This window comes from Schizophyllum commune (genome assembly GCF_000143185.2).
Source record: "Schizophyllum commune H4-8 unplaced genomic scaffold SCHCOscaffold_2, whole genome shotgun sequence".
Classification (NCBI taxonomy): Eukaryota; Fungi; Basidiomycota; class Agaricomycetes; order Agaricales; family Schizophyllaceae; genus Schizophyllum; species Schizophyllum commune.
This window is the reverse complement of record NW_026089539.1, coordinates 1124950-1152845: the sequence shown is the minus strand read 5'-3', so window position 1 is coordinate 1152845 and position 27896 is coordinate 1124950. Positions and strand designations below refer to the sequence as shown.

General features: G+C 59.0%; 14 protein-coding genes across 14 annotated transcripts; 5 read left to right on the top strand and 9 right to left on the bottom strand.

The window, feature by feature from the left end:
- Positions 1-86: 86 nt before the first annotated feature.
- SCHCODRAFT_02488481 (RNI-like protein) lies at positions 87-2120 on the bottom strand (the record flags this gene model as incomplete). The annotated part of the gene is made up of 2 exons (XM_050342896.1): positions 87-1685; positions 1740-2120. The coding sequence occupies 2 exons, from the start codon at positions 2118-2120 to the stop codon at positions 87-89; spliced, it is 1980 nt and encodes a 659-aa protein (XP_050202133.1).
- A 1459-nt stretch (positions 2121-3579) lies between these two features.
- Positions 3580-4471, bottom strand: SCHCODRAFT_02610156 (uncharacterized protein). Its single transcript, XM_003038809.2, has 5 exons — positions 4404-4471; positions 4221-4355; positions 4114-4166; positions 3999-4054; positions 3580-3949 (listed from the first exon to the last, which is right to left on the bottom strand). The coding sequence occupies exons 2-5, from the start codon at positions 4273-4275 to the stop codon at positions 3895-3897; spliced, it is 219 nt and encodes a 72-aa protein (XP_003038855.1). The 5' UTR covers positions 4276-4355; positions 4404-4471; the 3' UTR covers positions 3580-3894.
- A 24-nt stretch (positions 4472-4495) lies between these two features.
- SCHCODRAFT_02148653 (uncharacterized protein) lies at positions 4496-5362 on the bottom strand. The gene has a single exon (XM_050341933.1). The coding sequence runs from the start codon at positions 5172-5174 to the stop codon at positions 4575-4577; it is 600 nt and encodes a 199-aa protein (XP_050202132.1). The 5' UTR covers positions 5175-5362; the 3' UTR covers positions 4496-4574.
- SCHCODRAFT_02610149 (Sec1-like protein) lies at positions 5058-8169 on the bottom strand. Its single transcript, XM_003038810.2, has 13 exons — positions 8062-8169; positions 7929-8009; positions 7768-7879; positions 7491-7699; positions 7336-7440; positions 7087-7276; positions 6727-6959; positions 6423-6513; positions 6298-6372; positions 6059-6225; positions 5534-6005; positions 5366-5467; positions 5058-5302 (listed from the first exon to the last, which is right to left on the bottom strand). The coding sequence occupies exons 1-13, from the start codon at positions 8158-8160 to the stop codon at positions 5196-5198; spliced, it is 2043 nt and encodes a 680-aa protein (XP_003038856.1). The 5' UTR covers positions 8161-8169; the 3' UTR covers positions 5058-5195.
- Positions 8170-8754: 585 nt separating this feature from the next.
- On the top strand, positions 8755-10195 carry SCHCODRAFT_02148287 (uncharacterized protein). Its single transcript, XM_003037465.2, has 3 exons — positions 8755-9236; positions 9298-9789; positions 9843-10195. The coding sequence occupies exons 1-3, from the start codon at positions 9041-9043 to the stop codon at positions 10118-10120; spliced, it is 966 nt and encodes a 321-aa protein (XP_003037511.1). The 5' UTR covers positions 8755-9040; the 3' UTR covers positions 10121-10195.
- Positions 10196-13215: 3020 nt separating this feature from the next.
- Positions 13216-14812, top strand: SCHCODRAFT_02610138 (uncharacterized protein). The gene is made up of 9 exons (XM_003037466.2): positions 13216-13388; positions 13440-13470; positions 13523-13558; positions 13614-13684; positions 13737-13806; positions 13857-13957; positions 14018-14174; positions 14227-14305; positions 14356-14812. The coding sequence occupies exons 3-9, from the start codon at positions 13535-13537 to the stop codon at positions 14370-14372; spliced, it is 519 nt and encodes a 172-aa protein (XP_003037512.2). The 5' UTR covers positions 13216-13388; positions 13440-13470; positions 13523-13534; the 3' UTR covers positions 14373-14812.
- Positions 14813-14854: 42 nt separating this feature from the next.
- SCHCODRAFT_02610133 (uncharacterized protein) lies at positions 14855-15760 on the bottom strand. The gene is made up of 2 exons (XM_003038811.3): positions 15021-15760; positions 14855-14952 (listed from the first exon to the last, which is right to left on the bottom strand). The coding sequence occupies exon 1, from the start codon at positions 15663-15665 to the stop codon at positions 15192-15194; it is 474 nt and encodes a 157-aa protein (XP_003038857.1). The 5' UTR covers positions 15666-15760; the 3' UTR covers positions 14855-14952; positions 15021-15191.
- A 389-nt stretch (positions 15761-16149) lies between these two features.
- On the top strand, positions 16150-17160 carry SCHCODRAFT_02662718 (uncharacterized protein; the record flags this gene model as incomplete). Its single annotated transcript, XM_003037467.2, has 4 exons — positions 16150-16288; positions 16343-16745; positions 16797-16936; positions 16988-17160. The coding sequence occupies 4 exons, from the start codon at positions 16150-16152 to the stop codon at positions 17158-17160; spliced, it is 855 nt and encodes a 284-aa protein (XP_003037513.1).
- A 144-nt stretch (positions 17161-17304) lies between these two features.
- On the top strand, positions 17305-18735 carry SCHCODRAFT_01235111 (uncharacterized protein). Its single transcript, XM_050341296.1, has one exon. It carries the CDS (start codon positions 17449-17451, stop codon positions 18253-18255), a length of 807 nt encoding a protein of 268 aa, XP_050202131.1. The 5' UTR covers positions 17305-17448; the 3' UTR covers positions 18256-18735.
- Positions 18736-19059: 324 nt separating this feature from the next.
- SCHCODRAFT_02610126 (tubulin binding cofactor A) lies at positions 19060-20029 on the top strand. Its single transcript, XM_003037468.2, has 5 exons — positions 19060-19206; positions 19329-19434; positions 19535-19621; positions 19674-19796; positions 19846-20029. Exons 1-4 carry the CDS (start codon positions 19145-19147, stop codon positions 19755-19757), a joined length of 339 nt encoding a protein of 112 aa, XP_003037514.1. The 5' UTR covers positions 19060-19144; the 3' UTR covers positions 19758-19796; positions 19846-20029.
- Positions 19566-20726, bottom strand: SCHCODRAFT_02610123 (uncharacterized protein). The gene is made up of 4 exons (XM_003038812.3): positions 20545-20726; positions 20271-20486; positions 19846-20216; positions 19566-19796 (listed from the first exon to the last, which is right to left on the bottom strand). Exons 1-3 carry the CDS (start codon positions 20680-20682, stop codon positions 19851-19853), a joined length of 720 nt encoding a protein of 239 aa, XP_003038858.1. The 5' UTR covers positions 20683-20726; the 3' UTR covers positions 19566-19796; positions 19846-19850.
- An 841-nt stretch (positions 20727-21567) lies between these two features.
- SCHCODRAFT_02486592 (uncharacterized protein) lies at positions 21568-23071 on the bottom strand (the record flags this gene model as incomplete). The annotated part of the gene is made up of 3 exons (XM_050342859.1): positions 21568-22707; positions 22751-22876; positions 22931-23071. The coding sequence occupies 3 exons, from the start codon at positions 23069-23071 to the stop codon at positions 21568-21570; spliced, it is 1407 nt and encodes a 468-aa protein (XP_050202130.1).
- A 2201-nt stretch (positions 23072-25272) lies between these two features.
- Positions 25273-25595, bottom strand: SCHCODRAFT_01337624 (uncharacterized protein; the record flags this gene model as incomplete). The annotated part of the gene is made up of 2 exons (XM_003038814.2): positions 25273-25504; positions 25564-25595. 2 exons carry the CDS (start codon positions 25593-25595, stop codon positions 25273-25275), a joined length of 264 nt encoding a protein of 87 aa, XP_003038860.1.
- Positions 25596-27281: 1686 nt separating this feature from the next.
- Positions 27282-27695, bottom strand: SCHCODRAFT_02564932 (uncharacterized protein; the record flags this gene model as incomplete). Its single annotated transcript, XM_050343798.1, has 1 exon — positions 27282-27695. The coding sequence occupies one exon, from the start codon at positions 27693-27695 to the stop codon at positions 27381-27383; it is 315 nt and encodes a 104-aa protein (XP_050202129.1). The 3' UTR covers positions 27282-27380.
- Positions 27696-27896: the final 201 nt, after the last annotated feature.

The window sequence follows — 27896 nt, the reverse complement described above, 5'->3', positions numbered from 1 at the left end:
AAATTCCATCCGAATAAAATACAGGTTAGTCTTGTCGAGTGTCGAGCTTGCCGTTAGTCTTGTGAGCCTTGAGCTCGCCGTTGGTGTTACATGATCACACAACTGTCCCCACTGCTCATCGCAGTCATATTCCCCGCCCCATTCCCATTCGCCGTCGACCCCGCATAACTCACCGGCCGACTCCTCCCACCAGGCGACCACCACCGCATGCCGCCGCTTCGGCCCCCATCCCCCTCGCTAGAGGCGGACGAGTTGTGGTTCCGACGCTGGCTGCGCCGTACCTTCTCCCTCGCCGCCGCCATCGAATCCACCGCCAGCCACGCGTGGAACGTCTGCAGCACCACGCGCCCCTCGTCGCACTCGTCTTGCGCGTCCTTGCCAAGCTCGCTATAGATCTCGTCTCGCGAGTCGAGGTACTTGAGCTTCCTGGCCCCATACGCACGCCACCCTGCCCGCGGACGCGTCTGCGGTGCGAGCTCCTTCACGACGCCCTCGCCGATGCCGCGGCAGTCGATGGCGACAATCTTCGCGTGGGTGAGCTGTCGTTCGCGGGTCTTGGCGACGAACTCGCGGAGGGTGGTAGGCGTGATGGAGGTACCGTCGGCTTCGAGGACGCGGAGGTTGGGGCAGCCGCGGATGAGGGCGCGGAGTGCGGCGTCGCTGAGCTCGCCGGCGTTCGAGACGACGAGGTGCTCCAAGGCGTGGCCCGGCTGCTTCCCCAATTCTTCATCTCCATCCTCCTCCGGCGTCAATGCCTGCAGCACATCGTCCGTGATCTCCGTCGCATCCTCCAAATCCAGACGCCGGATGTTGGGCGTCGTCCTCAACAAGCGAATCAAGCCTTCATCCTCCAGCGAGCTCCCAATCCCCGCCAACTCCAACATCTCCAACTGCGGCACGCTATACGCCAAATTCGCGCACGCCACATCGGTGAGTAGGGGGCACGCCGACAGCGCGAGGCGCCGCAGGCGGGTCACACGACGGCGGTAGCGATCCCCGCCCTCGCGGCCAAGCTCCCTGGCGTATACGTGCACGGTGTCGACACCATCCTCCTCGTCCGCACACGCGACGAAGGCGTCGAGGGCGCTGTTGCGCAGCTGGCGCGCAGAGCTGAGGTCGAGGACCTCAAGCAGGGGCGCCGCGCGGCCGAGCGCGAGCATCATATCCTCGTCGACGTGCTTCAGGCCCGAGAGCTTTAAGCGCACGATCTCGAGGTGCGTACCGCGCACAATAGCGCTCCTCGCCCACACAGACACGCCCGAGGCGTCCGCATTGGCGCACCGGCTGGCGTCGAGGTCCTGCAGTCGCGGGCAGCACGCAGCGAGGGTCTTGTACGTGAGGTTCGTCACAGCGGGGAGCCCCTTGACGCAAAGGCGCCGCAGGAGCGGGGTGTGCTCGAGGAGGTAGTGGAGGGAGCGGCTGTCGAGGGAGGTGCAGCCTTGGAGGTTGACGCTGCTCAGCTGGGTCGCGGCGGGGAACTGGCCCAGGCAGAGGTCGTCGGTGAGGGTGTGCAGGTCGGTGGAGGAGCATTGGGTATGTCCTGAGAGGTCTAGGGTCTGCACGAATTTGCCACCGTGCTCGGCGATGCGGAGGCCGGAGGCTAAGGAGGCGCCACCGAAGGCGTGCAGGTCGAGCGTCCCCCAAAGCTGACCGTCGAGGATCATGGACCGCCACTGCTTCGACACCTGAAGAGGGTTAAGTTCCGCGGAAGACACCAAGACTCCACCGACACCGCTTACCCTGCTCAGCTTCACCAGCTCCCTCACAGCACGGTCGCGCCCTACCCACTTATTCCTGCTCTGCGTTGCCTTCGACACAGACCACTGACCTTCGTCGATGGCTCGCTGATGTTCATCTACTATGACCGAGACAAGACTCGCGAAGACGTGGAGCCGCAGCTCTCTAGGCAGGACATCGTCGAAATAGTTGCGCGGCTCGACAGGAATGGGCGTGAATATGTCGTTAGACGTCGCCGGCACCAAGTCCAGCGCGGAAAGCGGGAAAGGAGACGAGTAGGACCGAACCTTGTGCTGTGCGCGGAATGGCGACTCTATAGTAGGAGTGACTGGCGTCGGCGGCAATTGCGTTACATTGGGCGTGGGCGGCGGGGATGCAGCCATAAACGAATCATAGTAATTGCCCAGCCCGTGCGACGTGGGGGACGCATCGCCGCGTTGCCTGAACAAGAGTTTGCGCGCCACATTGCTGGGAACGCGCGCGCTGTCGAGCTTCGACCTGAGCTTGCGCAAGGAGCGTGATGAAGATGCGGTGGACTTCAAGCTGGCCATGGAACGCGGCCGGGACGGGATGTCACGAGTGTCCCCCTCCGTCTCCGTCGGTGAGCTGGGCTCCGCCTGAGGCGGACTGGATACCGGGCGCTCCTCCCGTGCCGAGGAAGGGTTATACGAGCTGGTCGAGCCATACGATGATGGACCAGGTGTGTTGTCCGAGGAGGACGATGGACTGGAGGACGCCCAGCTGCACGTTTCGTAGCAGAAGGTCGTGGGGGTGAACGTCAAAGGGGGGAGCGTGGGAGGTGCTTCACGCCCCTTGCCCTTGTCGGTGGTTGGCTGAATCCAAGGGACGTCGTACCCTTCACTCGTGTAATCGTATGAAGTGGTAGAGGGGTCGAAGTACGACTCGCGCGGTGACGCCGACGATGGGGACGATCCTACATGGCTCGAGAAGCCGGTCGGCGAGAAGGAGAAGATCGCACTGGTCGGATCTTCACCGTTGTTCGACGAGGGGGACGGTATGGAGATGGATTCAAGGGCTTGCCTGCCCTTGCCCTTCCCGGTGTTGCGCGCCACCGTACTGCTGTCCACCTCCGCCGACGAGCAGGCTTGCCCCCGATCCCGATCCTCGCTGAGCAGCATCTCCAGGTCGAAAGGGTCAAACTGGAAGAAAGGTTCGACGCCGTCCATGCTGGCCTGAGGAAAGCCTGCAGCCGACAGATCGATATGGATGAGGCTGGCTGCCCTCCGCACACAGTTCGATAAGATTAAGAAGCTATGGTGCCAGATGGCGAGAGAGAGCAAGTAGGACGAAGATAAGGCAGGACACCGCAAATGGGCTGCTGGCGCTGGGGGCTAGGAACGTGGAATGGAGAGTATTACATGCCCCTCCTGCTCAGCCGCAACATGCGTTTGTCGTGACGACAAGACATCGCAAGACATTCCCGCCACGGGCGCCCGGGTCCGGATCCCGCCCGTGCACGTGACAATGTTCGATTTCCCTGGCGACGCTCGAGGCGCGCGCGAGCCGTCGGCTTCCATTTCCTGCACATCCCACCGTTCGTTTCGGTGGGCAACTGCGAAACGACGACGGGGAAAATATGCAAAGGTGAATGGTGATTGTCGAGGGAACAGGAAAAATGCATGTCACGCGAACAATTCAAGGATGGGTCCCGGTGGTTCGACCTCACCTACAGCCCCGTGTATTGCGCCTGAAGACTAGAACCGCTGTCCGCTAGCTTCGCCGATGCTGAAGAAGTCCTACACCCGCCGTAAGGACGCCGGAGGCGAGACATCCAAGGCACGATACGTCGCCCGCCCGCCCTAGCGAAGCCCACCCGAGTGAGGATCAGGACAGAACGCGTACATTAGCTACAGACAATCCGTGACATGTAGAAGACGAAGGACGAATGAACATAGCGAACGAGCGCATTACAAGAGTACATGTAGCAGTAAATGTGGTATCAGATGGTGCGAGATGAATAGCAAGCGGAGGTAGCAGGGGGAACGGACACTAGAGCACGTAGAGGAAACCATGATCCCACAGATCGACAAGAAACGAATTTACGGATGACACTGACAGAGAAGACGAGGCGGCCCATACGGCTCGTCTGGAGGCAAGGGTTCGTCTGGTTGACACCATTGCACGTTGTGGGCTCGCCTAAGTGTCCTTTTTGGGCTTGGCGTTCTTCCAGTTCGCTGTCGCCAGTTTGAACCTGAAGATCCGGTGAGCGACTAGCGCATCGTGGGGGGATCGATACACACCGCTCCTGGTGCGTAATATCAGGCTCAGCCTCCTTGAGACGAGACAATTCCTGCTTCTATAACGTGCCACCGTTAGCCGCGCAGGGGGGAAGGGTAGGGACGAGTTCCCCCGCACCATGAATTTGTTGAACTCGCTAAGTTTCTTCTTGCCGCCTCCCGATCGCGTCTCTGAGCACATATTCACGTCAGTTGGCTGTATTTCCCCAGTGGCGAATTACGCACTTTTGGCTGGCTTAGCGTCCGCCGACGCTGCGCCCTTCTTCGCAGGTGGTGCCATAAGCAGTTCGGGAATGGACGGCTGGAAACCTAGAAACGTGGAAAGACCTCAGGCCGTACCAGGAACGATCCAGACACTATCTGTCTCTGTCAGCATCATATCCCCCCACGCAGAAGTCCCTCACCTACCGTCGCTGGATAGCAAGCAAGAGGGCGGCGCAGGGGACGTACTGCGCAAATTCAACACGGGCGGGAAGAGAGAAAAGAACGCAACGCGCCAGCCCCCCGGATCTTTATACTCACGATTGCGGGCAAATCGTATACAACAACTTACGGTATTCGATGCACGCCCCACCGCTTTTAGCGGCGGGGGGACCCCCTGTCAGCTGATGCAGCGCAGCGCGTGCCGGGCGACGACGGGCTGGGGGGTACCCACGCTGTCAGGATGTTCGCAGGCGTTGCTGCCGTCGCACGCGGTGGGCGTCGGGAGGCTGGCAGAGGCGCGCCACGGCTGCGCACGGCATCAGGCGGGTCGGGCGCGTTTGGATAAATGGGCAAAACGAACCTAATCAGAATCTGATGGCGGACCCCGGGGCCTTCTCGCGCGGCGCCGACACGGAGGTGGGAGAGGCACACGCGGTCGCGCGGGATTAGCCGTCCCTGGGGACGCACAACTCGAAGTTCATTGTCCCCCAGTAGCGCCACCCAACCGACGCCCACACGAAGGCGCAGGCCCACCGCGTCCAGCCCTCCTACCCGCATTAGCGAGCCCTTACGTGAACCCCACGCGTGATGCTGGGAACCCAGGAACCTTGCTAACATGCCGCTCGCAACTTGCGCAGGAGATGAATGGCCACGGAGTCTGCCAGCGTTCGCACGGTTTATATACGCCTTACACACCTCCTCATGTGCTTGCCGGTGCCCAATGCCGACCGCAACGTCCCGCGCGAAGAGCTGCATCCCATGCCACTCTGGACCTTCTTAGAGCCCCGCATCCTTCGGGCCAGAAACCTTGCCCACTCCCGCCACACTGTCGACGACGCTGTTTCCGTTCACAATCCCCGTCGTCGCGATGAGGAACTTGCGGCCTACGAGGTAGACGAAGCCATCAGCCAGCGCCCCAAACCTCGCCCTCACGCATCGCCACTCACCGCGGTTCTGTCTCCCGACCCACCGCAGGGCAGCGATTTCCGTATACGTGCAGCCACCCAGGAAAAATACGACCGTGGTCATCGGTCGCTCCCTCGGGAGAACTAGCCCAGCGCCTTGTCAGTCAATCACAAATTTTCACCACCCAGAAAAACTGCTGCGAGACTTACGCGATCCTATGTATGGCGCGGGCGTTTCTGTGCCCCCGCGCGGTGGCTTCTGCGCGATGTCGAAGGTCTCGCCCGGGATCAGCTCCAGCACGTCCTCAAAGCCCTTCCACCCGACGATGGGGTGCGCCTGCACCATGCCCGCCCCGCTGCTGCTCGCAGTCGCGGTGTCGGCGGGCTTCTCCTTCTCAGCGGGGTTGCTGAGCACGCCGCCCTTCTGCGCGACGCACTGGACAAGGCGGATGCTGAGCGGGGCGTAGCCGGAGTAGGTGAAGCTGATGTCGTTCTCGACCTCCTCGAGCGCGGCGGGGTCGTCGTCGATGAGCAAGCGGAGCGATTTGCGCACGGCTGGGAAGGGCAGCTTAGAGGCGGCGACGGCTGGAGGAGTGTTAGAGGGAAGGGGGTTGGGCACGAGAGCGGCCAGCGGTGGCGCGGCCAGAGATAGGAGCAAAGGCAGGTAATTATAGCCATAGGACTATGCCGATAGTCAGTACGCTCACGCTCACTCTAGTAGAAGCCTGGCACTACCTGTAAAATCTCCCGCTTCAAGTTCTCCAACGTCTTCGCCCTCACGCCACCAATGGTTATACTGGCCAAGCAAAGCAGCCGGATAACCGTCTCTAGACTCGCGCCTTGCGCAATCATCTCCTCGATAGCCGTGACCTGCGATGTCACTTCATACGAAGCGAGAAGGTCTGTGGCACATGATTAGCGACCACGCTCGCCGAACGAAGGAACGAACCCCAAGCGAAAGGGAAGACGCTCACTCTGCTGAATCTCGAGCGACTTGTTAAACTCCTCGGTCCTCGTCATAGGGATGATGAGCTCGGAGACGCCGGTGTCTGCGCGCGAATCAGCAAAAAAAAACCAAACGAGGGGATATATCACTCACGCAGTTGCAGCGACTGCCGCTCAGTTTGCAGCCCTCCCAGCTTGCCCACAAAATCGCGCAACTGCGGGACGGTCTTCACCTGGAGACGGGCCTGTAATTTGGCGCGGTTAGAATCTGACTACAGGCTGTCCCACTTTTGCCGAACTTGAGCCCCGCAGCAGCCCGTCGAGCAATGCAAGCATATCTTGCTGCCCTGTATCAACCAACCCCAACGTATTTGTCAACCCTGCCCATGAATCACCCCCGCCAACAGATCGACCCCACCAACCTACCACCCCAACCTCATCCCACCACCCAAACTCACCTTAATATCCTCATCCAGCCTCCTCGCCACCTTATTCAACTTCCTCCCCACCGACGAGAAGTTCAGATCCCGCAGTTCGCCAAACAGCGGATCCGCGGAGGAGAGCAGATATTTCTTCTTGTTTTCTTTCTTTAAGGTCGCGGTCGGGGGCGGTGGGGCGGTGGAGGGTCCGGCAGCGGGTTGGCCGGGCGGGGGCGGTGGTGAGACGAGGGAGGCGGGGAGTTCGACGTGAGCTGGTAGGTAGGGCGTGGTTAGCCAGTAGAAGGTAGCTGAGGGTGGCAAGGGTGTAGGGGAAGGGGAGAGGAAAGAGGAGGAAAGGGGGAAGGGAGATAAGGAAGGAAGGAGGAGGGGAAGACGCACAGTTCTTAATTCCCATAACCTCGTCAATAAGCCCCTCGTATGTGAGCTGGGTCAGCAGCGGGGTGATCATATCCACGCGACGGTCAAGCACAATCATGCCGTCGATCTTGTCAGACGCCGCCAAGAGGGTATCCGGGGTGGAAGAAGTCGCCGTTTTGGGCATGTTGCGGGTGAGGAGGGTAGCGAGCCTCTGCGAGGTGACATTAGACGGTTACAGTGGCGGGGTGAAGGGAAACTGGGAGTACGCACCGCCGCATAGTCGCCCTTCCCCACTATCCTGGGTATCCTGCCAAAGAGCTTCTGAATGGTCGTTAGGGCCTGCACGGAGTCGTAGATGATGCTTTCGTCGCCGTCCTAAACCCACGTCAGCAAACACCTTATGTTTCATCAGGAAACACACATACCACCCAAAGCTCCTTGAACGCAGACTCGCGCTCCAGCGAGATCACATCGTCCGCGATGGGGATGAACTGCAGATCGTATGACGAGATGTTGACATCTCCGAGCACGCCCTCTTCCTCGAGGATGCTTGACACGAGCGTGGAGGCGCGTGGTACGAGGAGGAGGGTGTAGAGGTGCTTCTGGCCTTCCTTGGTGTGGTGCTTGATCTGGTCTGGGGTGGGGGTCAGGGGAGGCTATAGGAGGGGCAGGGAAGGGTAAGAAGGGGGAGGGTCAGCGCACCTGCGATGATGCGGACGTATTTAATCAGAGGACGACAGAGGTAGACGATGTTTGTGGTGGTCGCGTTGAGGGGACCTGGCTCGAGCCAGAACATCTTGTCAACGCCATGGTGCTGGAATGGGTGAGTATACCTCTCAAGTACGGGTGTATGTTCGACGCACCTTCAGTAACGACACCTCCGTGATTAAACCTAGTGGTCCAGCAAGGGTAGGATCAAGCACAAGCGTCTTCGCGCCATTCACCTACAGATCGCGTCCAGCGCCAGCATGCCGCGTCGCGAGGACGTTCACTCACCGCATTGAGCGACTCGACGAGCTTGGTCTTCGACAGCTCCTTCAGCGAGCTGACATCGACGGGGTTCTCAGACACGGGAGACTGCTCGTCGGTGGACATCGAGAGACGCGCAGGAGCACGCGGCCCGCGTGGCGTGCATTCATCCGGTCCGCCGTCCGGGAGGACAATGGGATCCCCGAATGGAAGTTTGGTTGTTCAACTTGGCAGCCACTGTGACTTTGCTCGTGCATCACGCAGCTCTAAATCTGGGCCTCGTTCTCCGCAGTAGTCAAGGTGGATGGCGACTTTGTCCATTCCCAAGACCCACCCGTGAATATCGATGGGATCTACCAAGTGCTGCAGGCATACGAGCAGAATGGCAAGCGGGGGACTAACAATTAGGTCTATGCTCGGCCCCCGCTGCGAATCTTCCCATCGTTGTCGGGGGGAAAGACTTCTGCGTACGTTTGACGGTCTGAGCTCGACGTGCCACGGACAATAGGGAGCAGGGAAGCGAGTATGTAGGGTACAGGGTGGAATACATCGAGTCATTGTCTTCGCACTAGCCTGAGAGGGTGTGCACCAGCCCATAGAGTCTGCCGTCGTTGCGCAGACATCAGCAGCAGGGCGATCGTCCATCAGAATAGTATGCCTGTGCATCACGTAAAGACATGCGGCGTACGGCACGCTAGTGTGCGCTGCTGCCGATGGGTCCTGTGATGATGCGGCAAAATTTCACGAGCGCAGAGTTGGGGGAAGAGGGTGGTGGGGGAGGGCGAGGCGTCGGTCGAGGGCGACGAGGGAGGGCACGGATATTCGGATATTTCCTGTATTTTCGTGTATTTGGTGCACGGCATGGGCTGGGCCGGGAGTCCGATTGGTCGTTGTTTGTTGACTGCTAGTCGCGTTCTCTGTCTTCTCTCCCGCCCGCGCGTCGTCCTCGTCCGCCACTTGTCTTCACTTTGCGCAGCTTACGTCCTTTACGTCCCTCACGCCCTTCATGGATCCCAGACACAGCCAGGAGCATCTCCCACAGCCAGACCAGCATGCCATGAACGCAGGCTACGGCTACTACCAGCACGACCAGCAGCAGCCCCCGCCCCAGGACAGTCCGTACGCGATGTACTCCCAGCCGATGCACTCAGGCATGAGCGCGACGATGAGCCCGCAAATGAGCCCGCAGATGTCTTATCAGGGTGCGTGTCCTACTAATCTCGCTCCTGCCGACCTGCCTCGATGCCAACACGCGTTCGCCAGTCCCTCAGCACCAGCAGGCATATCAGCCCATCGGCATAATCCCTGCCCAGCAGTACCACCAATCGGCCGCATACGCCAGTCCGCCTCATGTTTCCGGCCAGCTTCCCGCGGGTAGCCCCCCTCCACCTTCCCCGGATATGTATGACCCCTTGTCTCCGCCCATTTCAGGATCAGAATCGGGCACCGACGCCTCCTCCCGCGGAACGTCCCTCGTTCACCGTCACCACATCAGATATCATCCCACGCCCTCGCCCTCTTCATCCTCCGGCCGTCGCAGCCTCCGTCGCTCTCACGACTCCGACGAAGACGATAACATGGGCGTCTCTTTCCCCATCGAAAATCTCGCTCACACTCGCAAGGAAGCCACTCGCAGGCAACGGATAGAGGCTGAGCAGAGACGTCGTGATGACCTCCGGGATGGCTACGCGAGGCTCAAGGACTCCCTGCCCGTCTCGAACCAGAAAAGTAGCAAGGTTATGCTCCTCGAGCGCGGTACGTCCCCTGTGGCGCTAGTCTTTTAAGCGCCCCCTCATCGTGTCTCACAGCTGTAAATCGCATCCGTGAATTGGAGACGGAGAACCAAGAGTACCAGAGACGCCTGGCCCTTGCGGAGAACGAAGTGACCCGTCTTCGCGCCTTGAACGAAAAGATCACGCTTGGTTCGCAAGACACCCCATCCCCGACACCCGCGAACGCTATGCATGATGCAAGGCCTCTCTCGCCGCCGCCAGATGCACCCCCTATTCAGACCATGGCGCCTACCAACATGCGCCCGCCGCCGTCGGAGGGGTCCACCTCGTCCATGTCGGATAACGGCTATTGAGGCGCCATCACCGTGCATCTCGCCCGTCTCCACTCTCTCCCTCTCCTCCTCAACCTAAAGACGAACTACCCGACTCTCATTTATTCCCCTTCATTTTTCATGGACCCTGTGGCGTGCGGTGGTGGTGGGCGCGAGCGCCCGCCTTCGCGCTATCGACTCGACGTCGGTAGTCGGTCTCGAAGCCGACTGGATGCGAGCCACCGTCGTAGAACGCGCTGGGACACACGACCGCCCTCGTACTCGCGCGCCCGCGCGCGACGACGCGTCCGATCCTCACGACACGGTCTCCAAGCGAGGCTTCGACGATTCTTGACGAATTGATGATGATGCGAGGCATGCGGGGGCGAGCGCTGGGCGGACGGGGTTCGGAGATCGGGCGGATGGCGGGCGGTGGCCCTTTTCTTTGATGGGACGGAGGCCATCGCTGGTGCGGGAGCAGCGCGTGTGTGCGAACTTCCTCGACGGGAGATCGCGCCGCCTGTACCTGTGCCGCAACGTCGTTCCGCCGTATTCCCCGACCCACCGATCCAGCATGGACAATTCGTCGCGTCTAGTGGCTCGCTCGCCATATGCCTCTATGGACATGAACCCAGAACTAAACTCATCTTGCTATCGATTTTTCCTCCATCTAAATACTGGTTTCTGTACTTACGTTCCCGGGTGTGTTAGATACTAACTATGGTCTGCTTTCTTCCTCAAGTGCATCACAGTCTTGTGCCAGAACACGCTACCTCTGCTAGTGTACGTACGCTCTCGAGTGCAAAATTCCAGGAAGAGAATTCCCCTTTTGACATGAAGATGCTCGACCGCGCGTTGACGATACCCTGGACTGCAGCGAGGCCTCCAGGGCAGTGCTAAAGTGCGCACAGATCCGTTTCATCGCTATATCGACGGCTGGAAAGGCGTGCACTCCGCATGTAATTGTGACAAGGCCTCGAGGACCGAGAAATTCCTCGAGCACAATGAGGCAGAATGAGGCGTGTCCGCAGCCGACGAAGTTCAGCCCATTGTTTCGGAAGACAATGGCGGCAGGTACGACCAATTGTTCGCCCGATTTGTACAATGGACGCTGGAATAATGGAAATGGACAGCACGTGAAAGCAAACGTAGAGCGAATGGGAAGACGCACGGGGCTGAGGGTCAACAGGGACGTCCATTGGCTTTACGCCCGACGGAAATGCACAACGAGGCGAGGCCCTGAAGTCCGCGTTATCCGATGGCGCGTCCGATGGAGCACACGAAACGAAGAAGTCGGTACACGGTGCATAGAGTGAGGGTTAAAGTCGAGAAGCTTCGTCCAGACGTCCACCGTGTTCTGCCGCGAGATGTTACTACGCGTCGGACATAGGTTGCTGGATCTGCTACAGCGCCAGGTCTTCTCGAGAGCCACAGACGGTGCTAGGTTTAAATCCGACGCCAAAGACCTTCGAGGGCGGTCTCGCTTCTGCATTCGGGGCCAGTACGAAGGGGCGTCCCCTGCGGCTTACCTTCCAAGGATGTGGCGCGCACTTGGCTAGACGTATTCTCAATCCGATGGATTTCCCGCAGACGCGTGCGAGTGTATTCAGCGACACTGCTCGTCGATCTCCCACGTTCATCATGACGTCCTCGCATGACCGCGACATACGTCGCAGCACTGATGGGGACGGATAAATGTCGATGGCGCTCGATAATGGCCTGGTCAGGACAAAGGGCTGATGGCGGCGCAAGGAAATGAGCGCATGCCTGGGGCAGAAAGCGAGATGTCAGCACACGAGGCAGGGTCCGAAGCAGAAAACGAGGCGCGAGTGTGGGCGCACCAGACGATGATTTCCCCTGTGGCGGAAAACGAGAAGGAGTTACCGTGGGAGGGCACGCGGCGGGCACGATGCATAGCGTCGCTGGGTAGGTCATCTGGGATCTTCGCCCTAAGGCAGGACATGGATGCGTGAGGTAGAATAAAGCTACAGAAAAGCTGCATACTTGCGCCGCCTATGCGGAACGAGTGGCGGCTACCTGCCTCGGCTATCGTTGAAGTGAGCCTGGGATTTGGGGACTTCGTAAAGCAGAAATTTACAGGCCAAATCGGATGAGCCTATGGTCACTGAATGATGGCGAGTGCGAAATGACCGTGCGAGGAGCCATACGCAGCACGAAGAAGTGTTCTCCGTATCGAAATAACAGAGTTGACCCCAAAGAAGTTCTCTTAGCATCGATGGACTTGAGCAGCTGCTCTTTCTCGACCTGCAAAGCCTTCAACCGCGTTAATATCAGGGACTACGAGCTCCGCACGAAATCACAGAAGAGCCTTCCTCCACAAGGTAGCGAACGCGTGTACTTGCTGTCCCGGGTGGATCAACATACGCAGACAGCCGTCCATGGGAGCGGGAGCTGGAGCACTAGCCGCCCATTTGAAAGGGAGGTACAAGGGTCGGTGGCGCATGAAGCCGCCGGCATGAGCCAGAAGTGGAGGCATTTTTGGGGCCACGTTGCAGAAGGTACGTTCAAGAAGCACCAAAGTTCAAGAGGGCCTAGACGTTTGCGGTTCGGAGGTCGAAGTACATCCGTCCGAGAGAAGGCACCAGAGATCATAGGCAATCCAAATTCGCTGAGTGCCAAAGTGGCCCGAGGCTACGAAGCGTGTACATTCGGAGGACGCGCAATGGCGAGTATGAGGGAGCTTTGACGATTATCGGGAAGGCGAGGAGTCTTGGTGCACAAAAATTGAGCTAGTTGCAGCAGAATAGGCAAGATGGATCATACCTTGACCCTGGTTTTAGGCGAACCCGCCTGAGACGAAGCACAGTGAAAACGAGACGTGGAGAGGGCAAAGAAACGTCCCGCGAAGCGTTGCGATAGCAGAGATGGACCAGCTCGCTCACCAGACATCAAGAGGATAGCACATATGAACAGATTGCCACAAAGGCGAACTTGCTCTCGCTGTCGGCGATGACCGTCGGAGGAAAAAGGGCGCCTATCACAAGGGTTACCCTTTTGGGCCATTCTTTGTGGCCGATCCACGTGCGTCGTCCCTGTAACGCGTCGGCGTAACGGCGTAACGTCTGTGACGTCGTACGTTCCCTGGCGTCGAGTCGCACGTTCCCTGTCCCGCTCCCCTCACGGCCAACCTCTCCCATAACGTCCCCCCTCTTCCGCCCCCTCCCTCTTACCTTTCCCCGCGAGACACATTCCCTCTTTTGAAGACCCGTACGATCTTGAGTAGTCAGATCGACTCTACGACTTTTTGAAGAGGTCTTCTATCGTCACTGCAAACCAAGTACACAATGTGGTGCGTAGCCCGCTCGTCTCCTCATTGCTATCTAACTTACTTGGTACTCAGGTGTGACAACTGCTTGCTCCTATTCCCCTTGGTATGCTGATCCCCCGCTTGCCGATATGGAGCATTAATGACTCTGGATATAGAGGGCAGGCTCCATGGCTTGGGCACTGTTCGTCGCGGTGCGTACTCGCTTCCCCACTCTTATCCATCGATACTCAATTTCATTTCCCACAGGCCTACAGCTTGGCAGGCAGCCTCTTCCTCTTGATCTACGGACAATACCTGTTCTTCGTCTATCCGGAATGGTGAGTATCACTTCATGCTTCCCGTATGCTGGGCCTCTGATCCCCTCCACAGGTTTATCTACGGTGGTATCGGTATGGCGGTTACCGCGATTGCACTCATCAACACAATTGCTCTGTCCAATGTACGTAGCACGGCTCCTGTACCCCGCATCCTCGCGCTCATTTTACGCAGCGGTCATACGTTTGGACCAGGGTCTGCAAGTTCCTCTGGCCCTTCCTCATCGTCATTTGTGGAGTCAGAGCCGTCTTGATGATTGTGCAGCTCCAGCGCGGGTGAGAATGGCTCTGCGTCCGCCGAACATTATCCCAACTGACCCCGCTTCGCGTCGCTAGCAAGGACAAGATCACATGGGAGTGTGAGAACGGTGGCATGCTGTGGGACGACGACTACGAGACGACCGTGTCAATGCCGTCTGGGTTCTGTACGACGGGGTTCTCGAGTATCAACGTCGCGTTCATAATCTCGCTACTTGTGGACCTCGGCTGCCAGGTTGGTGCTCTTGCGGGTTTCAGTAGACGTCCGTAGCTGACGGTACTTCCAGATGTACATGTTCTTCTTGACATGGCGTTTCCAGAAGCGCCTGGAGCACTACCGCGAAATGAAGGGGCCCTACATGGGCGGTAAGTATCTGGTTTCGCTACACTGAAGTTGCTTGCTCATGGCGTCGCAGGCTACTACAACGCATAGTCGAACTGCGCTTGGGTTCGAACACTGTCGCTGCTCTGCTTCTTTCCCCTCTTCTTTCACTGTCCGACCTTCTCTATCTCACGACCCTACTCACGACCTATCACTAATGACCCTGTAATGACCCTCTTAACGAACAGTGTTGTATCCTTCTGGATGTTTGTTCTACCATCTGCGTTGCGCGTACTTTATTCCTACTATTGTCCTCCCCGCATCGCCGGACGGTACTGTCTGCGGGCTAGCTTCGCCTCTAATGACCCGAGATCAGCTTGCAAGACGTACTATCGCCTATCGCTGTGCCACAGAAGGAACTGAGCTCGTGATAGCGGGGAGAATATGACGTGGATTACGGCGTACATTGGATTGGATCTTTCGCGTACGCCTGATCGAGAATGGAAGAGCTATGAGTATGCGACTGCAGCGGAGTACCAGGAGCTAGGGCCCTCTCCAGGAGCGGCTAGTCGAGCACTGACAAAGGGATCCTTGCGGCAACGGACCGAGCGCGGGAGGGCGGCTGTGAGAATGAGCGGCGACGGTGACTTGAGACGTTCATTCATAACCTCGAGGTCGGAGTGACAACGGGCTGGCAGTCACAATGGGACGCGTCTAATTAGGAAAGTGAGCGGGCGACTCGATTGGTGGCTAACGAACGGGCACAGCGTCGGATTGACATGAACCCCGAAGAGGCGTCCTGTGGGATGGGCCAGCCCGGGCAGGCTCAAGTTCGTCCTGGCATGAGGGTCCCATTTACCCAAGGTGAAAGTGCGGGCCAGCCCGGATCATGATTGGACGATAAGTACCATAATCGATGCAGTTCGCCGGCTAGGCGGAGAGGAAGCCCTGGAGAAGCCTGAGAGCGACATACAGAGAAGCGAGCTCTTGCACAAATGACGACCTCCGTGGCGGGGCGAGCGAGCGTAGGTGGATAGCGCTCCGTCTTGACTCCTTGGACAAGGGCCTTTGGCGCAGGCGGACGTAGACGGATAGGTTTAATGAAACAGATTTGAAATGAAGGGGGCGGGTGAAAGAGAGAGAGACGTAGAGCAGCGCCCAGCGGTAGAGGGCATTCGGTGAAGCTGAGAGACGTCGGGAGAGGCGGGCCAGACGGCGGCGAGAAGGTACCGGGAAATGGGCCTCCTTGTACCTCGTCTGACACGGGCACACGGAGTCCAGGTCAGAGGAGCTGCCATAGGGCGCTATAGGACCGACGGTGCCGGCTGCGAATGAGGCAGCCCATTTCCGGTGGACAGGTCGGTCAAGTGGCGGCGCCTGCGGGCTGAGCATGGGTTCCTCCATCTGGCGCTAATGACCCGTCTGGAGGGTGAACTTAGTTCATTTCCGCCTCGTGCCATCCCCAGATGGTTCTCTGCGATGCGGGTCAGCCACTTTCGCGGGCCTTCGAGCTGGTCCAGTCGAAGATATGTTTGAATTACGTAATAGCCTATTGAGTCCGCTGATGGCCGTCGATTTCGAGACGGGATAAAAAGGAAGCTAAGCGGAAGCATTCACAACTCCTTTCTCCTCGTCCTCCCGCGCTCTCCTCCCCGCCGCGCCCGCCCTCATCCTCCCCCGCCTCCCCCCTCCCCTCCGACTATACACCCCTCCGTTCCAGGCAGTGCCTGCAGCGAAAGTCCAGAGTGAGCAGCGTCTTATCGGCCTGACGCGGCCTCCCCATTGACGCGCCACACTTCAGGTCCAGCTCGCTGCTCCCGCCTACTTCCTCTCCATCCTCTTCCCCTTCGCCCCTCGTCAAACCCCGCCTCCTCTTCTTCTGGCTATAATGGACTCGTACGACCACTCGAAGCCCTACTCGGTCGACACCATGGACCCATCCCAGCTCAACTACAGCGCTGACATGGGCCTATCCGAGTACATCCACTTCCCCCACGAGTCCCCCATGCAATACGCGGACATGTCCCGTCAGTCCCCTTTGTTTTCCGCCTCCCCGATAGTTCCCGCTCACAATCCGACAGTTCCCCCCGTCGCGTCGTCCGAGCCCATGGATTTTCAGACTCTGAACATGAGCAACTACGACACCAACTACGCGTCGTCTGCTACATACTCCCCTGCGCGCCCCATCACGCCCCTCGACGGTGCCAGCATCTCGCCCCACGCACTCGCTTACCCGCCCAGCGCGGGTGAGCTGTCCTCGGACGGAATGACCTCAGGCCGCCGGAGCCGTGGGAGTGGGTCGCCAGCGCCCTACTCTACCGCTCAGCGCGCCGCACATCGGTACACCCCGATGGGCAACCCGGCCACCCGTCCCCGCGTAAGGGCGCAGCGCAAGGGCTCTCTCAAGAGCAACGACGACCGTGACAGCGACGAGGACGACGACGACTTCCAGCCGATCGGCCCGGCCACTGGCGGCGTCGACTCGTACGTACTTTCCGATTACCTCGCTGAAACCTCTCGCTTACGCTCCCACAGAAAGCGCGAGACCATTCGTCGCCAGCGCATCGAGTCGGAGCAGCGTCGTCGCGATGAGCTCCGTGAAGGCTACGCTCGTCTCAAGGACACCCTCCCGCGTACTCCCCAGAAGTCGAGCAAGGTCGTGCTTCTTGACCGCGGTAAGTGCGCCTATTGTTGCACGGGATGAGTCATTAATCGGGTAATACCAGCTGTGTGCCGCATCAAGCACCTCGAGGTCGAGAACGCCAGTTTGCACGATAAGGCGATGGAGGTTCAGCGTGAACTTCAGCGCCAGCGCGCCATCAACGAGCAGCTGTTGATGCGCGTCGCGGGGACCGCCCTGCCGTCCGGCATGCCCCAGGCTATGCCGATGGCCCATTGAAGCGCTCTGCCCGAGCGACTTCGGTCCTCCAAAAGTGCGAACCACGTTCGACGTCCCTGCCTGGGAAGAAGGCAGCCTACGCTGATTTATGGAACGGACTATTATTCGGTATCTATTTGTCGCCACATCATCCATCCCCCATCCCCCCGGTGTCTCGTCGCCTGCGGCTCAGCTTTCGAGGCTAGCCGTTCACGATGTCACCTTTCCGCCGACACGCCCCCGCCGAACGATTCGCGCCTCGCGCCGCACATCTCTGGACGATGTGGAGGGCGACCGAGCGCGTTGACGATGGACCCCGAGCTGCTGCGACGCATGCTGCTGGACACGACACCGACGCAAGACCCGGCGGAGCGCTTGAGGCGCTATATCGCCCTCTCCAGTAGAGGGCGTGCGTGCCTCGCCTCCCCGTGCGCTTTCTTGTTCTCTCATCCTTACCCCGTCGTTTGTCCCCTGCAGCTATCGACCTCAGCTCTTACCACCCATCAACACGTCGAGATGTACGACCACTTAACTGGGGTTCCGTATCTCACGTGTGCCGACACACTGGCGTCAACGCTCTCAACCGACCTCATCGCTTTTCGACCGTGTCTGCGGATAGGCCCTCGCCTCGCGCCCACTGCGCGCGCCGCACCGACGACCACCGCATCCGCCTGCATTGTGTTTATTGAACGTACTTTATGTGTATCACGACCACGCTATCAACACCACCACCTCCTATTCCGCTACCTACTCACATCCTCGCCCCCGCTCTCGCCCCGATCCCTTCGACATCGAACCCGCACCGCCTCTCTGGAACGTAGAGCGCGGTGGCCCACTCGTCGGCCGGGCAGACGGACGCTTACGACAACGGGAGGCCCAGCGCCTCGCCGACCAGGCAACGACATCGCCGACAAGACCGCCGCCATCATCGTCAAGGACCCCGCTGCCCTCGTCCACTCCACCTCGCCCAGCGTCTTCCCCACCGGATCACGCAGTATCCCGCCGCGACCGCCCCGCCGCCGCCTGCTCGCGATCCTGCCGCCCGGCGCTAGCCGCTGTAGGCACGCAGTCGATCCGCAGGGCCCGCGCGCGCCGTGTGTGCGCAACCGGCGTTGAGCGTGGAGGGCTGACCGCTGGTGCCAGCTGGAGTGCGAGTGCGCGGTTGTCTGACGCAGCCTGTGGCTGCCTCCACGCCCGCGCCCGCGAGTCGGCCGGTCGGCGGAGTCCGCGCCCAGACGACGATGGCCCTTGAACACGATGTCGCCGTAGCTGAGGTATCCCGGTTCTTACCTTGCTACATCCTACTATGCCTGTATGACCCTGCCTATGCCCCTATGCCCCCTCAGCGTCGACTCCGTGGGACTGCCTTGTAGTGTGGCGCACTGTGCGAGTGCTGCCCCTCGGCAGCTGCTTCGATGGACTCCCTTATTTCCGTAGCTACCCCCGGTGTTGTCAATGTATCTAACGCCCCTACGATGTTGTATGTACATCACGAAAGCGATGCTTTACTCGCTCTACCCTGTGTGAAGAATGGAGACTAAGCCACTGACTCACTCACAAGCAGTGGGCGGCGGGACGGAATTCGGAAAGCGCGATTGCCGATGCACGCAGGCGTATAGAGTCAGTTTGGTTCACGGGAAGTAAGGTTAGACGTTACGAACACTGCTCAAGGCAGCTGCGAGCTAATCCATATCTGCAGATTAGAGAGGCCGAGGCCGTCGTGAGGGTGGCATCTTACGTCGGTCTGCCCTCAGCCGTGCTTCATTTCTGCCTCCAGGACCTGAAGCGCATGAAATGGGCTTGGGCTCTGCCTGGAAGGACGCACACGCCCTCCCGCAGTAGCCGGCGGAAACTCTAAAACGAACATATGGGCGCGTGTGGGTCCGCTTCCGTCCCTTATCGATGACGAAAGCGCCTGGTGCTCGCCCGATCGCGTAAAGGCGCGTCGTCGACGTCGCGGTCGGCTGCACTTTCTCGCTCTGCACGCTCACGACCGCTCACGACCATGTCCGACGATATCCCCTCCATCAAGCGCCAGCTGAAGATCAAGACCGGGGCCGTGTCCAGGTGCGTTCGCTTACCTCGTCTGCGCGCTTTATCAGCCTCTCCCCGCGTGCCGTCACCGCGCGATGCACCTTTCCCAAAGGACGAACCTCCCCGCATGCGAGGCTAATGAATCGTTACGCTAGGCTCTGGAAGGAGTACAACATGTACCGCAAGGAGGCGGAAGAGCAGAAGGTTAAGGTGGACAAGATGATCGCGGACGCAGGGGACGAGTACGAGATCAGGAACGCGGTGCGTGAAGCCTCCTTCCTCCAGTTCTGGCCTGAGCAAGAGCTCAAGCGAGAGCCGCTCAACCAACCTTGTCCAACCAGAAGCTGACTGATTGTTGCAGCAACGCATCCTGGCGGAGTCGGAGAAGATGATCGAGGACACTTCGTCGCGTGTTGGGAAGGCTGCCGTCGACCTAAGGGAGATCGTGGTGCGTACTAGCACCATCGAGCTATTTCGAAGGCCGCTGAGAACCTTCGCAGGTTGTCGCAAAGCAGCACCCCGAGATTCTGGACGACGAGGAGTATTTGAAGGCGCAGGAGGTGCTGCAGGAGAGCAACCTGTAACGCACGAAGGTTTCCCTAGCAGTGCTGGACGGAGGATAGCTTGTATAACATGAACATTTGTGCTTCACCATATGAATCAGTCACGCACCTCTGCTATACTTGCATCGCATCCTCCTTCCCAGGGGATTCCGCCTTCTCACCCCCATTCGCCATAGCCGCATCCTCGCCCTCTCCCGCCCCCTCCTCATCCCTCGCCTTCTTCAACTTCATCAGCGCGTCCAAAATCCCCTTCCACGCATCCCTCTCAATCCTCGCCTCCTGCAACCCCCGCTCATTCCTCCTCTTCGCATCATCCTCGTCGTACGGCAGCCCCACACCGAAGGCAGGTGGCGTGAACGGCTGAGGAGGTTGTCCCGGACCTTTTGGTGGCGAGATCGCGTCGGGGGCGATGATGGAGGACGGCGTCATGCGCGCGTGCCGGATGTGTGCGAGGGAGGAGCGGATTTCGTGTGAGATTTCCTGAGGGTGCGAGATGTTAGGCAGGAGAATGTGGAAGGGAGAACGTGCACGTACCAGTAGCACGTCGAAGTACGATTGAATCTCTGCAGCCAGTTGCTCATTGCGCATTTCATCCTTACGGAGGACGTCGCGCGGGAGACCATCTTCTGCAGGTTCATCCGCGTTGGGAGCGTCGGGTTGGACGATGAGTTTATCGTCTGGGCCGTCCGTTTGGGGCAGCGACAGACAGAGCATGGCATTTGAGGCGCGTTGAAGCAGGACTGTTATTTTCTACAAAGAAGAGATGGATTATCTCCCCGGGTCCAAAAGCAAGCAAGGACGTTCGCACCTTCTCTACATTGCAGAGGTAGTAGATCTGGCGCGCCGTACGGCTCGTCGTCCAAACGGGGTCTACCGCAGACGCATCGTCCTCAGGCGGATGATGTGGTTGCGTAGAAGGTCCCGCCTCGGCATTGGTGGGTTCCATCTCGTGTATTACTAGTGGACGGGATGGCAAGCAGCGTGTCGAAGAGATGCCAGTGAAGTTCAAGAACAAGGGCCGGTTCAGTGCGGCCCGGCTCCCGAGATGTGATCTCGGAGGCAAATAGTAGCTTTCGAGTTCGAGTTCGACTCGGCGCAGAGCCACTGCCCCATGCGCTAGCGTCTTCATCTGAATCATGCAACATCTTCCGGGAACCATTCACATAGCTACCAAGGAGCGTATATGGGTCAGTACCGTACATAAGTTATCAAGGAGCGTTATCTTATATTGTACAAGTGAGGGTGGCAGTACGTACATATGCACGGACGGATAGGGTGTACAGCAAGTGTACAGGGATTGTAAGTATAGTAGTGGGCTGGAAGAATGAGGCTGTAGTGAAATTCAAAAAGGGGAACTCACTAGACACCGGGGAAAGGAGGCTAGAGAGGATGATCTCCAGAAGAGAATGCGAAGGGGTGGAGATCAGAGGGGAGGGGGACTGAAGGTCGAAGAGGGATGATGATGACGAAGCCTTCAGAGGATACGACTAGACTGCAGAAGAAGGAGACTATACTTCAGAGTTCAGGTATATCTAGACTTCAGATGACGATGGCGAGGGAAGACATGAGATGGGAGAGATGTAGGGTACATGGGCTGTGTGAGTATGGGCAGTGGATGGTGGGAGGGATCAGTGTACAGGCAGTCAGTTGGTTGTTCTATGGCGGATGAGGGTGAGGGGAAAGGAACATAGTGCAAGCGGTAGTCCCAGGCATGGTAAGTCCATCTCTTGGCCCAAGCATAAGTGCACGCGGCAGCACGCTATGCGCACGGCAGCACGCAAAAGAAAGCGAAAGCAGGCCACGGGCCAGCCGGAGTCCATGAGAGGTAGCACTACGCGTTCGACCGCCACGACACCGGCCGTGAATCAGTCCCGCGCGGCTGCGTGGACGCAGAGGGCACGCGCAGGTACTGCGTCGTGGGGCTGACTTCAGCCCACGAGGGCTGGATGCCGTCGTCAACAGAGAGCTCGTCGACAGACGGGAGTGCGGGCAGGGGACACGACGGCGGGCGGAAGGCGATACCGAGCGGTGAAGGGCTTCGCGAGCGGTAGTCCATACCGAGGGGCGATGGGCTGCGGGAGCGATATGAGGCGCCAAGAGGTGAGGAGCTGCGTCCCAGCGGAGAGGGACTGCGCGAGCGGGTGGACAGCACCTCGAGCGCGGGGGCCGTGAAGCGGCGTGCGGCTCGAGGGAGCAGACTTCCGTACGTCGACGTGCTGGCCATAAAGGCCTTGTACGAGCAGTCATCGACAGGCGTGTCTAGGTGGTCCACGCTAGCGAGCGTACCGTCCTCCTGCGACGGCCCGCAATCGTCGTCCTCCAGCAGCTCCTCCGGCCCCTCGTCGTGCGAGTTGCGCGACGCCAGCCACTCCTCGAGCGAGGCAGAGTCGACGGACTCGAGCGACATTGTAGAGCCATCGGACCAGGTCGGGACCGTGACATGTTGGTCTGCCACCCCGGCCTTGCGCCACTGGTCAGCGCGGCTGCGGCGTAGCTTCTTCGCCGCGCCCCTCATTTTGCGCTGCATGGAGCTTTGCAGGGCTTTCAGACCCCACGACAAGCGCGCTGTGACGAGCTTGCGCCTCGGTGGCGTGAAGGTCGGCTCGGGCGCGCGTGCGCCGCTGCGTGTGCGTGTTGATACAGAGACCGATGGTCGGGGGTCGACGGACTCGGAGGAGAAGAAAGGGCGGCATATTTGGCGGCGGATGGGAGAAGACCAAGGGACATACGGGCTATTGGGGTGGGTGAAGGCGGGCATGTTCAGCGTGTCCGGGGTGTTGCGGCCGGACGCGTAGCCCGCGACGGAGGACTGGAAGAGGATGGACTGACATGGCGTGGGCGAGACGTTGCGGGATTCGACATGGACGACGGCGGGCGGCGACCGAGGGGGGGGGAAGTTCGGGGGGAGGGGGGCCTGTGTACGAGCAGCCTGCGGGGGGAGGGGATGTTGGGTGGCTTTTGGTGAGAGTTTCTATCAAGGGGATGAAGTCTGGGAGGGAGGGCCAATTGAGGACGGGTGGACAACGCGGTGAGGAAGGGGGATGCCCACTGGTTTTCCTCGTCCGCTGCGGCGTCGGGGTGACGAGGTGCGTGTTCCTGTTCGTCTTGCGCTTCGGAGGATGCTCGAGCGAACTGGGTTGCTGTGGGTCCGCGTTAGTGATGAACGACGGAAAGATGAAGGCCATCGCACTCACCGTATTCAGGGCACGCGATTCGTCCCCAAGGAGCGTGCAAGGAGAGTACTTTCTCTCGACGCGTCGCTGTGGCCCAACATTCTCTCTCTCACCCTCTTCTTTCTGCTTCTTCTTCGGGACTAGACGCGAGGGCTTCGCCATATCAAGTTGGAGATGGAAAGTATCGTTTCAAAGTCCCATTCGGAAGCTGCAACGGCGCTCAGTGCTGCTCTTCGCGCGTGGGTGGCGAGAGATGGGTCGTGCAGCACCAAGGCCTGCGTCGCGAGGGGAGATTCGAGCAGATGGACCAAACCAAGCCGCGCTGCCCTGTCGGTGTCCATCGCGCGCCTCGTGGCGTCCTCGTAGCAGTCAACATACACGGGACGGAGCAGCGACGCGGGTCGTCTTCTTGAGAGGCTAGCTGAAGGGTCGGTCCTGCTCACAGGACACGGCCGTGTGGCAGATGAGCGTAGTGATTCTCGCCTCGGCTCCGACCTGTCAGTCGCCTCTCCGCGGTTGGGTCTGCATCGCGTCGTCGGTCGTCGGTCGCAGGGCAAGAGGCAGAGAAGAGCAGAGGCATGCCGGCAGCTGTCAAGGATGCGCGCGACGTCATCGCCGCTTCCGTGTCCACGTTCGAGTCCCGCGCTACTTATCGAGTGCACGGCGGCCAGGCGGCGAGTCCAGCTGGAATCGAGGTGACCGCACTCGGCAGGTCTGCGCAGGGTCCGCGATGGTTCTCCCTGCGCGCCCCGCGTGACGTGACAAGAGTTGAACCGTCGCGTTTCCTTTTTGGTCAAAAGTGAAAAGTTTCGCATCTACGACCTCCTCACAGTCCTATCTCGCGATCCGCCGCACCTAGCGCTATCGGGTAAAGTGCGTTGGGATCGTATTTACTAAACTAAGAGGTTCCCGAAGCTAGAAGTTCCTGCTATCATCCCTTCCTCTCTTATTTCCTCCGAACTCGGCCAGGAAGCGTGACAGTGGCCGTCTAACAATTGTGCAGACACCACCTCTTCTCCGTTCCTTGCCGCTTAAAGGAGTAGTTGGAGGGTGTGGTCTGGCCTACCTCTCTTCCAAGCAGCTACTGTTCTCTTGCCTCTCCTCTCCTCCCACTGATTTTACTCCTCCAGTCACTCTCCTCTGCCACCAGCGCCCACCATCATAGACCCCGCTCCAGCCATCCCCACACATCACAAGTCATCCGTTAATGTTCCGTGAGCTCGGTCAATAGTCGTTCGACGGCGCTTCACTGCCGTCTGATGGCTGTGCTGCTTCAGTCGAGGGCCCGGCAATTCAGGTCCATAGCCCTGTTCTGTCGTACGACCACTTCAAGTGCTCTGATTTGCCTTCTGCAAGCTGATCCGAGGGCTCGAGGCCAGTTGGTGGTGGGTATATATAAGGAAGCACTGCGAGGCAGGTTCTCCTGTGCTCTCGAGCAAGAGCAACTCCTCCTTGTGTTCTCAAGCAAACCTCACACAACAAGTTACAAGTACACCAACAAGCTACGAGCTACGTGTGACAAAAGGTAGGAGAATAAGTAGGAGAGAATGGATGGAGCGCAAGGGGATAGAAAAATGAGGAGATTGGGAAGCACCAAGTGAAGCCAATGCCTTGACTGAGGTTAACGAGCACCCAACAGAGGTCGACGGATGAGACGAGATGGTCGAATGACCCGCGGTCGAGATTGACAGGATGCTGGGAAGATGCTCGTTGGGTTACTGTTACCGCTGCAGGGATGAAAACACTGAGACGGGATGCAAAGGCCCTGTTGAAAGGGCCAGTGTTCGAGACTACATTGAGGGTCGAGAATTGAAGACTTGCTGAAGAGATGGCGGGCGAGGCTCGGACGAGTTGTGAGCAAGGCTGGGGGGACTTGTGAGCAAGACTTGGATGAGTTGCGAGTGAACAGAGGAGTTACGGGTAAACAGGCAAGTTACGAGTGAACAGACAAGTTACGAGTGAGCAGACGAGATACGGGTGAACAGACAAGTTACGAGTGAGTTGGATGGGTCGACAGCAAAGCAGACGAGATGAAAGAAAAGCAGACGAGTTGACAGCGAGCAAACAAGTTAGAAGCAAAAAAGTAAATGAAGGGATACATGACGAGAGGTACAGTACGGTACAGAGAGCTCAACGAGGCGAGTGGAGGTGCCCAGGAGGTCAGTGAGGTGCTCAGGAGGTCAGTGAGGTGTGCAATAAACCACAGAGGCGTTCGACATGTCAGGAGAGCACTCGAGGATGCGCCGAAGCGTCCGAGGCATCGGGCAAGACATTGAGGGGACGGGTTGACTCTAAAATAACAACCCAGGCCTCATTAGGTCGCTCGGCGGGCGGAGATACATTGCTATATTGATTGGAAGGCGCTAGGGTGGCGGGGTATTGTCTGGAACGTGTCGGAGAGGTTTCGGGAGTGTAAGGAAGTCTGGGGCGAAGGGAGATGAGAGGGCAGTGAATATGAGGCGAGAGGCGAGGCGAGGTGATGGAGGGAAGGAGACTCGAAGCAGAGGCGGGAGGACAGTCTTGAGAGCGAGGGTGAATGGTGTGCTCGCGAGGAACAGCGAAGAACGCGCTTGAGAGCGCCGGCGAGGGAGCCAGCTCGAAGGAGAAGACAAGGAATCAGCGCTCAACTCACACGCAGGAAGCGGAGCACGTACCTGATATGCCCGCTCGGCGGACGGAAATCCATTGCTTCAGCGCTTGATTCGATGCGAGGACGATGCGAGGGGTAGGGAGACTCGGCAAGGTCGAGCGCGAGTTGTTGAGCCTTCGTACGCGTTGACGAGTCTGTGTCGTTGCTTGCAGGAAGAAAAGCCGCACATGAGCGCGAGAGTTTGTTGATGGTGCGAGAGACAGCACGGGCGAGATGATGGAGAAGATGTTGACGACCTGGACGCGTCGACGACGAGGATGCAGCTGATTGGATGTGACGGCCTCGCTCGCCTGGCGGCTATTCGTTGTCCCGCAGGCTGACGCGAGAGTCTAGAGCGTCGTAAGTCTTCCGCATGAGCTCGAGAGAGAAGTATCACACACCTTGAATATCACCCAACGCATCCTACCGTCCCGCTAGGCGAGTTGCCTTATTCTGCCCAGTGGATGAACTTTTGTTACTTCGGTGCTTGACTCGAGTGATGAGCATGGAGTGCGACAATGAGGAATGGAGCGCGGCGATGAGGCCTGGTCGTGGGGAGCGCGCGAGTGCTGTTGAGCAGTGAGGGAGGTCCATCAAAGGAGGAGAGCGATGCGTGAAGCCGGTGCGCACGAGAAGGCGAGATCTTTTCTCGGAGGACAAAAATTCCGGGCCCGTTCCGTGCAGGAGATCCGGCGTTCGAGGTCTGGACACTTGTGAGCGCAGGACTCGGTAGCTGAAGTCGTACCACGCACCATTGTGCGCCGCTCAGCGGACGACGATCTGTTGCTTCAGCAATGGATTCGCTTGAGAGGGTGGCGTGCGGCGATGATGACAATTATCCGTGAGTTTCGAGGACTCGGGCAGCGCCGCCAATGTTGGCAAGCGACAAGGAGGACTTTGACATTATGGAGAAGGTCTGGATCGAGGTGAGCGCACGACTTTAGTGTCAAGGAACGTATCACGTACTATATATTCCCGCTCGCTGAATGAAAAACCGTCTGCTCATCGCCTGAGCCGGCCTGCGCTTGATGAGCTGAAGCTGATAGAAGAGGCCGATGAGCGAGGCATGAGGGAGTGGAATAAGATTGCCGATTGCGCACTCCCATTGTTGTCGCGACGTCGACAGGGCAGCGGGAAGGAGGACTCGCGGCGCTCTCGACGAGATGCTCAAGCGAAGTGGAGAGCGACGGCCCGAGAGCACGAGACTCGCCGACTAGACTGGGCGACCGATCGAAATTTCGGTGTTCAGGGTCGCGGAGAGGCGGGAAGACCTACCAAAGTCGGAAGGTTTTGACGAGAAGGACATCGGGGTCAACAAATCAACAATTCGCCCCGCGCGGGGACTCGCCTAGATTGCCCTGCGCGGGTGCCTGAGTCGAGGCGGCCTTGTTCTCGCCCGTACACGTGTTTCGAGCAGCGCGCAGCTCAGCGAGCAGACTGCCGCGCGCGGGCTCTTCCTCGTGTCTGCCGCATTCCTCGCGGGATCTGAATCGTGAGGAAACTGGTTGTGTTATTGCATAAGAGAGACAAATTGAGCGCAAAGAAGGGTTCCCCGACGTCGCCAAAGTCGCCCTCGCAGTGCAGAGACGGTCGACGGGGCGGCGCGCAGACACGGGGAACGACGATGACGGCCGAGAACAAGGAGCGCGCCGTAAGCGCCGGGCGCTTACCGGCTTCCGCCCCGCTGCCGGTCGGCAAGTGCCGACCGCACTTCCCCCGCCGCTCCTCTTGCGCTCTCCGTCCATCGCCGCCGCCCCCTGCAGTTCTGACGACGGCTTCAACGTCCTTAGGTGTGCACCTCACCATCACCGACGACTGGCATGAACACTACGTCGGGATCCTTTAGAACTCCTTGAACCACGCATGCAGCGCTCGACTACGCGATCTCAGGAAACGGCACCTATTCCCCATTACCCCCAGCACCCACGATGAGTACAGACACGTCCCAAACACACCTCTGTAACATCTGGAAAGGTCTACACCGCCTTGATCTGGAAGGAACGCGTCTTCTCTTATCGTATCTGAAGGTCGAAGTGGGATGTATGCACAACCGACCCGGGTACCCTTGGTAGGTGGTCGTGTTGGCGGACATAGCTGACCTTCAACGATCGGAGGGGGGCACCTGGCCAAGCATATATCTGTAGGCGCGACGCGCATCAGCAGCCGTGCGATGTCAGTAGGACCTCGGGAAGGTGGATTCGAATATGTGGCGTCGTTTTTGGTGCGTTCGTACATCCACCGTCTGGGCTTACGCTGACCAAATAACCATAGCTATCTAGTCTCCAGGTAGTATACACGTACTTTTGGAAGTTTGGGAGGCCCCAGGGCATGCCCTCACTCACAATACACAACCGCTTT